General features: G+C 42.3%; 1 protein-coding gene across 1 annotated transcript; it reads right to left on the bottom strand.

Moving 5' to 3' along the window:
- Window positions 1-2,314: 2,314 nt before the first annotated feature.
- Window positions 2,315-6,866, bottom strand: foxa3 (forkhead box A3). Its single transcript, XM_004569600.3, has 2 exons — window positions 6,464-6,866; window positions 2,315-5,120 (listed from the first exon to the last, which is right to left on the bottom strand). Exons 1-2 carry the CDS (start codon window positions 6,524-6,526, stop codon window positions 3,783-3,785), a joined length of 1,401 nt encoding a protein of 466 aa, XP_004569657.1. The 5' UTR covers window positions 6,527-6,866; the 3' UTR covers window positions 2,315-3,782.
- Window positions 6,867-9,508: the final 2,642 nt, after the last annotated feature.

Here is a 9,508-nt window from a genome sequence, read left to right as displayed (position 1 = left end):
ATCCAGACTGTTATCAGCAGTCAGTATCTGTTTTCAAAGAGTCCCATGTCTGGAAACTCGGTCAGCCCAGGGTTACAGATTACAGATGAAAGGTTACAAATGTAAGGGTCACATCTGAATTTTTTCTCTCTTTGGTGCTGAAATTGCTCGAGCTGCTGCACTGTTGCCCCTTCAAACCTTTAAGTCACAGTGTGTTATCTGTGGATAGACTCTAATCAGTTTTCCTTCACCAAAAGTCTGGAATGAATGTGACCACTATCAGCGAGGTCTCCTGATTACTATGAGTGACATTATAGAGTCAGGTTAGTCATACCTGGAACACCTTCCTGTGTGTGTGTGTGTGTGTGTGTGTGTGTGTGTGTGTGTGTGTGTGTGTGTGTGTGTGTGTGTGTGTGTGTGTGTGTGTGTGTGTGTGTGTGTGTGTGTGTGTGTCTTTGTAGCTGTGGAGACCATATCAGGTGGGTGCTTGCCTATCTTATCAAGCTAAATGCTCCAAAGGGACTATTGTGTATGCAAGAACTGCCCAAGTTTCACACTTAGCATTTCTTTATTTCTTTAAGGCATATGTATGAGAGTGTCTTGCCTGTGTGTGTGTTGAGGACAACCATATGGAAAGGAAAGAAAGATTAGTTATATTTTTTTCCTCCTCTCTCTAATAGTTAATTTTTCTTTTTTTAAACATGTCTTGCCTACTTGATTCATTCGTAATTCTTCATAAGAATCAAGTAGGCACTGTCTCCAATAGTTAATAGAAATAGGCTGGTAAGTTGGTGGTAACCTCTTGGTCTGAAGGATTAAGCTGATGTGCGAGCACCTCAGTTCCTCTGACGGCCGCACGAGCGTTCCAGTTTTGCCGGCTGTTCCTTAGCACTAATTTGCAGACATGTTTGTCTGTGCATTTCATTCATGTACTCTATGAATACAGTTTGCTAACAAAACCTACATGAGTTAAATGACTTACAACACCATACTTTTGGCGAAAACATCTTGCTGCAAGAAACAGACAGAAAAATGAAAGTCAGAAACGCTGATTCAGACTGAGGTTAAAAATGAGGCCAATATCTTCAGAGTGTGTGCTGCTGCTGATCATATGCACTGGCGTTATTTGTTACTGTGCTTAAGATAAAAGAGCAGTCAGGGACAAATCTGTGACAACAGCTACAGCATAGGGTTGGGTTGAGCAACTGTCAAACATGCAGACAGGTAGAGAGTAGGGCAGGTAGACAGGCGGCGTGCCAGCGTGCCAGCATGCGGTGTGTGGGTGTGTGTGTGTGTGTGTGTCAATGCATTAACTCCTATTAAATAATTTGGTGACAAAATAGCATTGTATTTGTTCATGTTTCTAGACATGAATTGGTGGTTTTAGCATGAATTTACCTGCATTTCGATGCAGGCTCCAAGCAAGAACCGTTAGTGTTGAACAGAATTTTCTCTGAAGTCAACATTTTCACATGTATGATTATACTATCTCATCCTCTCCATATTTTGCAAGAGATTCAGCCAGTGTCCATGCTTAGTCTATATATTTTGTTGCTCCCTTGCTTGAAAAATCTCCTTAAACATGCAGAAAGTTGTGTGTTTACTGTTTAGGTGGAGCTCTCTGGAACTGGTCCTTAAAGGCAAAAAAGATAAATGTCCTGCTCCTACTTTCCCCTGTTTTTGTTTCGTTGACTTGCTGACGGTTTTTCTAGTGCAGGGTCAGAGGCAGGTCAGTAGTTTTTGGAGTGGTCAGGGCCTCACTCTGTGTGTGTGCGATGCCGCCCAGGCAGAGGGTCTGCGCAGAGGTCGGCTTTGAGGATCTCAGTGTGATCCAGCCATGTTTAGTCTACCAGTCCTACATGTCCTACATGTCGCACACCGCAGTCATTTGGTCAGGAGCTGTTTCAACAAGGCAGTGCTATTCCTGCAGCACTACCCTACCAAAGAGCTGTGACTGATTGGCCAGGACAAGTAAGAGATGTGCTGCCAACAATAGTGCAGGATGTAGAAAAATATAATTTTATAATTGATTTGTTTGCTGTAACATTTGTTTCAGTGGCTAACTTTTAGAAATGTTTGTGCATTTGCAAAAATGATCTTTAAAAAGACTCAACTTTTATTCTGTCTCACTTATTGAAATAATAAAATCTGTAATAAAAGGCTATTCTTGAATGCTTTATCTGTGTGAAATCCTTAAAGAGCTGATGTGTTTTCTTCTAATCCAAAACAGCAAATCCACGCTAAGGATTTGCTGTTTTGTTTATGTTTGATCCAGGATGTGCTGACCAACAAACTCTTCCTTTATTAAAAATGATGGAAAGAAGAAAAGCAAAGACACCATTTGTCCCCTCTTTAATAAGAAAAAAGAAACATGAATCAGTGTGATCACACTTAAACCGAAAGAAAAGGAAACACAAACAATATATTATATCAGCACACTTTCAAAGTTGGAAAAGCAACATATTTTAAATAAAGGACAGTTGGCATTGAAACTAAAACATGTTCCACAGAGGACATCGCGTGACCTGAAACTTCTGCATCCTCTGCTGCTTATCATCCTTCAAAAGATCATCCATACATTGATCTCTTCACATCAGCAGTCATTTGAAGAAAAGGCACTTTTCAGACATGGGGGCGGTCTTTTGACCCACTTTTACATGGTTACTACTTTGCTGATCCGTTGACAGTTTAAGGAGGACATTCCTACGTATTGTTGTAACACACACACACACTATCAGCCCACCTGGCCATTGAGAGCTCTATAGTGCAAAGTACTGTATGTAAATCCTCCAGTAGTGCATCTCTCCTCCCACCACTGTTAGTAACTGACAGAACTCCTCCATGCACCTCACCAGTTAACTGTTATTCGAAATGTTACAGTCTCTGGAAAGGCATGCAGTTAAAATGCTTCACGCAGTAATAAAAGGAACTATTTTCTGGTCATCTGAAACACATCACATATTTTTTTTTTTTACCACAGTTGCTTTGCATCTTTCCTTCTCACTACAGATTTTTCTCTTTTTTTTTGTTACTTTGTTTTACTCTAAACCTCAGCAGGAACACAATGTTTTTTTTCTTCATATTAACCAAAAAGACGACGCGTTTTTTTGAAAGCACAGAGTTCATGAGCTACACGTTTAAATTGACAGATGCCCGATCTGACAAAAACACGACAGATCAGGGCGTGAAAACAAAAAAATGACCAATGTTGTAACACACTCACAAAGAAATGAATTTAAATGTCTCCAGTTGCAGTAACACCTGCCTGAAGCAGTAACCTGAAACTTTCCTCTGGATAAAAAACGAAACCTCACATTGCGGTTGTAACTGGTCGACAGAGCACAATACAAGTTATATTAAAATTTCTCCCTTCATAAATAAATGCAAATATCCTTTCCCCTCCTCATTACCTCTATTTACATTTTATACAAGGCTATTTTTGCCACACACAATTCTCAGGATTGGACTTTAACTTACACACAGACAAATTAAATGACTTCACTATCATTTAAGACCTCCTATTGTCCAGCTTCACTTTTCTGTCCTCCGTGTAACCAGTTTGTCTCCTTGTTTGACAGAGATGGTAAAAAGAAAAGGTGTGTTCTTTTGTCCCTCTAAACATGGCAGCCATTTTATTTTGGATGTGAGTTTTGAAGTCCAGAGACGCAGAGAGAATGAAAGAGGAAGATGGCAAAAGCATTGGAGTCCATTTTAACAGATGCAGGGAGACACAGAAGTCTCCATCTTGGCTTTCCTCCATGAGCAGGTTTGTGTGTGTGTGTGGGAGTCGCTAAAAGTCCATATTAGGAGGCATTGAGTACTGAGCGGCTGTACAGAGTTTGGTAGTAAGCGCCCGAGTCCATTGTGGTCGGCCCCGGGCTGTCGTAGATCTGCTTCGCTGCTACAGGAGAGGTCCCAGTGTAGGTGTTGTAGGTCATCAGCTGGTCCTGGTAGGATTTGAGGTCCATCTTTTGCTCGTTGGACATGAGGTTGGTGATGGAGAATGGGTGGTTGAAGTTGTAGTGGGGGTCTAAAGACTTGAGGGGGTCGCTCTGTATGTCCATGTGTTGCTGCATGACACTCGGCAGGAGGTGGGAGCTACTAGGTAGAGTCTGGGAGTGGAGGAGTGGGTTGGAGGAAGAGGTGCCAGTGAGGGGCATGGAGGATGGAGAGATGGAAGATGAGGGGGTGGAGGAGGGTGGCAGGGAGACAGGTGGGTTGTGGAGGTGTGAGGAGGACAATGGTGGACATTCCAATGAAACCATCGAGTTTCGGGAATGAGGCTGGTCATCTGAAGATCCCGGGTGGGAGTTATCCGAGTGGGTGGAGTCTGCTCCCTCTGATCCACCTCCAGGGCTGCGATCCTCCACCAAGAGATCGACACTGTGAACTACTTTTCCTGAGCCCATGTCCTGGTTCTTGGCTGCCTTTTTTGCTGACTTGTCCTCAATCTTGAAGCGTTTCTGGCGCCTCAGGTAGCAGCCGTTCTCAAACATGTTGCCGGACTGTGGGTGGAGAGTCCAATAAGAGCCTTTGCCCGGCTTGTCGGGTGAGCGAGCCACCTTCACAAAGCAGTCGTTGAAGGAGAGGGAATGGCGGATGGAGTTCTGCCAGCGCTGCTGGTTCTCACGGTAGTAGGGGAACAAGTTCATGATCCATTGGTAAATCTCATTCAGGGTTAACATCTTGCTGCCACTCTGCTGGATGGCCATGGTGATGAGGGAGATGTAGGAGTATGGTGGCTTGGCATGGGTCATTGGCCGTCGGAAGGGCTTTGGGTTAATCTCCTTTGCCCCTGCTCGGTTCAGAGTTGCAGGAGAGGTGTATCCCAGCTGACTCATGGATGGGCTAATGTCCTGGTAGTGGGACAAAGAACTCAGGGAGCCTGGAGCAGCAGGGCCCAGCTGAGTTAGTGAGCCTGAGGTGAGGGACGGGGCCACTGGGGAGAGGGACATGTGGCCGGGAACGGAGCCCATTGAGGCCAGTGGTGAACTGCTGATGCTGGTGGTGGGCGGGTGATATGACATGTTCATACCAGCAGGCGAGACAGTGGCTGGGTTCAAGTTGATGTAGTTATTGATGGTGCTCATAGAGCTCATGGAGCCCAGACCAGAGTTCATGGTTGTAGGAGATGAGTACATCTGGAGTAAACAGGAGGGACAAAATCTAGTTAGTTGCAATGTGAACACAGAAAAGAAATTAAATAAGACAAATAATTATATAAATTCTGTAACTATCTAATTTTGATTTCGATTTTTAACACTTCTGTTGGAAATAACTGATCTAAATTTCTCGGGCAAAACGTGAAATGTGAAAGGAAACACTCCCAGACTCCCAGTGTTAAAAGTCACTTCTTATCAATGCACAATGAAGCTCTCAGTGTGCTGAGAGGGGACATGGATTTCACACAGCGATGTTAACCTGAAAATGCGTAAAAAGCGCGTCATGGTGCCTCTCGGTCAGACGGCCTCCTCCACTGCTGCCATGGAAAAAACAAGTTCTTCAGTATTTAACCTAAAGTGGAGGAGTGATACTACTTCCAAGTCCTTTTTGTGTGGAATAAAGTTGAATAATTCAGAGCTAAATGTCAAGAATTGTGCTTCTCTGAATCCCGAGTCTTACTGATATTTAATTTTTATGGATGCGAAAATACTAAATCTGCGGGTGATAAAAAACAGTATCTTAGCCCGCTTAGTTTTGGTTAATTATTATCAAACGCTTTCTTCTCGGTAATTTAATCAGGCTGGGTTGAGGTGAGAATTGCTGCTGCTGGAATTAACTCCTAATTGAATTAGGGAGGAAAAAGTCTTGTTTCATTTACACTTGAATCGTTGCAACACTTAAGCGGAGTAGAGACACAAAGGATTAAGGCCTAACAGTGAGACTATGTCCTTTAAAAACATCATATAATTCTCACAGACTATTTATTACGAAATCCGTTAAATTATAACTGTCTCATTGTTGATTTAAAATCAAAGTATTTATTTTGCAGAAGAAGCGAGCCCCTTCCTGACTTGCTTTTTATTTCTTGATTTATTTATGATCTTTGTTTACCATAACTGCTAAAAATATTAGTTACTCACATATTACGATATTATTATTTTCTTAATTTTAGTTTTTTCGGGTTTTTTTTTTGTTTGTTTGTTTTTTGTCCAGATTCCCGAGATTTGATTTTCCATTACTAATGCCATACGTGGATGTTTTTATTTTTAAGACGGTGTCATAATATTTCCATGTTAATTCGAGGTTTTCGCCTACTTTTATAAGATTATTTTCGAATGTATCAAAGCAACTACTTTTGATTCGGAGTCCCGCTCCATAAGCGAACATTTTGTCTTCCCTCACGGTCTGTCTCTCTTTCTCCCTTTTTTAAATCCCCCAAAACAAAGGCGGAAACTTTGGCAATATTTATAACAAGAGTAAAGAAAAAACTGGATTTATTTGTAGTTACTGTTGATATTTTCACGTTTTCGCTTGTCATTACCTCGCTGGCCTCGCTGGCTGTGTAGTAAGTATTCCACTCTTCCATCTTCACAGAACTCAACATCCCAAACAAAAGTCTTCAGAAGAGAATATTTTATCTGTGACCGAAGTTTTCAGAATAACAAAAATAAATATAAAGTCCTCCTAAAAGTTGGCACGTATCGGGAAGAAAATCCAAGCAGAAAGGGTTCTCCTTGTCGCACGGAGTCTAAAATGCGTAAAAATGAAAAAGTGATGCGATTCCGCTCCGGAGAACAGGTAGGTCAGCGTTTCTTAGTTGTCAGTAATCCATTGTTTTGCAGCTTTAAATTTGTTAATGCTCAACAGACTTCTGCTTCTTTCTCGTGGCCCGTTTTTTCTTTGGTCACCGGGCCCTCGGGACGCAGCGCGCGACAGACGGAGATATAACTTGGAAATACAGTAGAGGAACCTGGGCGCCCTTCTCTTATAAGGCTCTGCTCGGCCCCGCCCAGCCCTCACTTTTGAATTGGGCAGGAAGGGCCCGGCAAAAAAGGCAGATGTAGCCCCCTGGCGTGCTGGATATCGGCCCCGCGGCTGTGCTGGCGAAAACCAGCCGAGCAAGCGTACTACTGTCCAAAAGCTGTGCCCATTTTTGGGATGTTTCTCAGTATTTCAGAAGAGTTACGTTTTGTTGGTCATGACGAAAAGTTAAATATCAAACACGTTTCGAAACTGGAGCAATAAAAAAATCTACATAAAAGCGCTTCATTAAAATCCAAAATTATTTTTTCAGTTCTTTTAACAATCAGCGTCTGGTTTCTGCAGTTTTGCTAGCAACGCGATTTTTCTAAAAGAATTCGAAAAATAGAATTCTGGCTTGAATAACAAAATATTTAATCGTGACAACTTTGACCTTCACATATTTTGATAATAGCACGAATCACCTGAGACTTATCAGAAGATTAGAGAACATCAAATTTCTCAATTTTCCACCATCAGCCTCTGTTTTCTTCTGAATCTTCGTCACGAAAACCAAGTAAAACATAAGGAGTAAAAAAGTAAACACAGCTGACTAAGAAGCTTATCCCCGTGCATAAACAGACAGATCTTTATCCAACTGTTGGGTAACGATGGCTCATGTGCGCATTTTACGCATATTGGGGTCGTTTGAATGTGAGAGACCTCCTCGCCCTGGGAACTTTGTTGGAGAGCTTCTTTTTTCTCAGAGGAGGCCCGTCGCTACAAAGAAATAAATAATGTAGCCTAGTCCTGGCCTAATGCATGGGCCAGGACTCCTGTATTGTGGAATACACATCAGGCCTCGCTGCAGACGGAGGCCTGTGAATGTCAATGCTTATGCTTAATGGCAAGTCAATGGAGATGTAATTGATGCGCAGGCGGGAGGTCGACGGGATTAAAACTGGGCGATAAGATCCCGTGGAAATCACAGGAAGGAACTGGCCTGTTAGTGCTCAGATGCAACAATATTATGCAGAGTGTAAAGGATTCAGCGGCGTGAACATTTCTTGGAAACATGACGTTTACAGCCATTAAATTTCTCCGTGGCGTCCACATAAAGGCCCCGCTGCCCTCACGAAAACAGAGACGAGAGGGAGGGACTCGGGTCAGCTTATAGTTAATCAGACGCTTTCCATGATATGACCTGTCAAAGACTCACAGATTATCACCTGCTTGCAAAGTGCTGTCACATCCATTAAACGTGGAATGTCGCCTGAATGTCGTAACGATGTAACCAAGCCTGGATGATTTATTTTTCTCCGTGGATAAAATATTTGTAAATCAACTCTGAGGTCACATGAAAAAAAAGCTTCCGGGTTAAAATGTACTTTAATTTGACGTACTGGTGAATTTAAATGAGAAGTGGACGAAACGACTCTTTATTATAATGGAGCCTTGATTTTATCCCATTTTTACTCACGTTTACAATTTCAACGTCTTCTGTTTTCTTCAGGGGCGGAAACGATCCAAACTGCTTTACCCTAAGGCCTCAAACCTCTCCCCTACAAGGTTTCAGTTATCCGAGTATGAGTCAATAAAACGGGACAGACTAAAGCGCATCTGCTAATCATTTGCCTACTGCCCCGCAAATGTCTCAAATGGAAATTCGAGTTCATAAATATTAATCAAGTTTGCATGTTTTTTTTTCTGGAGAGGTTTGTGGTGTTTACAACTTCTCTGTCCTGTTAAACTTAAGAATAACAAATATTCTACAAAAACAGACAATCCTGCAAGCACAACCTGTTTAACTGATCATAGTTGATACTTAATATATATATCGACACACCTGCTGCGTAAAAGGGTTCAGTATGTTTTTTTTTCCAAGACTTTTTTTTTGCTGCGTCTAATAAACACCTTTAATCGAACTTTTCAAAGCCACCTCTCTCACTCTGCGGGCTGCTTTTCAATCCAATGGATCTTCCACCGGCCATTAACACCTCCATAACTGGTTTAACAATAGCTGTAACGAGCTGACACTAATGGAGAAAACAGCAGATCCGCGCAACTGGAGGACGATGGGGAGGGACATTTACAGGGCCACTGCCCGCCCTTTTCTTCATCACAATCAAAATAGTGAAAATTAATCAGGAGTGCACAAGTTTATTTACTACTACAGCTACTGACAAAGGGCAGGCACCTGAAGCTGTGGCATCTTTGGTGAAAACAGAAGGTTTTTAGGCAGTAAGAGGTCAAAGTGCGACAGTTCTCGATTTTAAAGGATTACCGACTCCACAGGCTGTAGGCCTAATGGACCTGACAAAAGATCATGCTGCCACACAGCGTCTTCTCCGTAAGGCACGCTAAGACCAGGAGCGCCATCATGTGGCCCTTAAAACCGAGTCGCAGCTATGCTTTGTGCAGTTTCTTCTGTTAGGATTATAAAGGAGCACAGATATAATAAGAAATTTCACAGACTCGAACTGCTGTGACATTAAAACACAGAGGCGCTTTATTCTCACTCTTTGATTTTAAAGGTGAATTAGACGTGAAGTTTAGCTGTAACCAAGTCTATAGGCAAGTCTTGCAGGTTAAATGACACATTTTCAGCATTAGAGCTGATAAATAC

This window comes from Maylandia zebra, linkage group LG14 (assembly GCF_041146795.1).
Source record: "Maylandia zebra isolate NMK-2024a linkage group LG14, Mzebra_GT3a, whole genome shotgun sequence".
NCBI lineage: Eukaryota > Metazoa > Chordata > Actinopteri > Cichliformes > Cichlidae > Maylandia > Maylandia zebra.
Note: the sequence above shows the minus strand (reverse complement) of the source record. Positions and strands in the feature narration are given on the sequence as shown.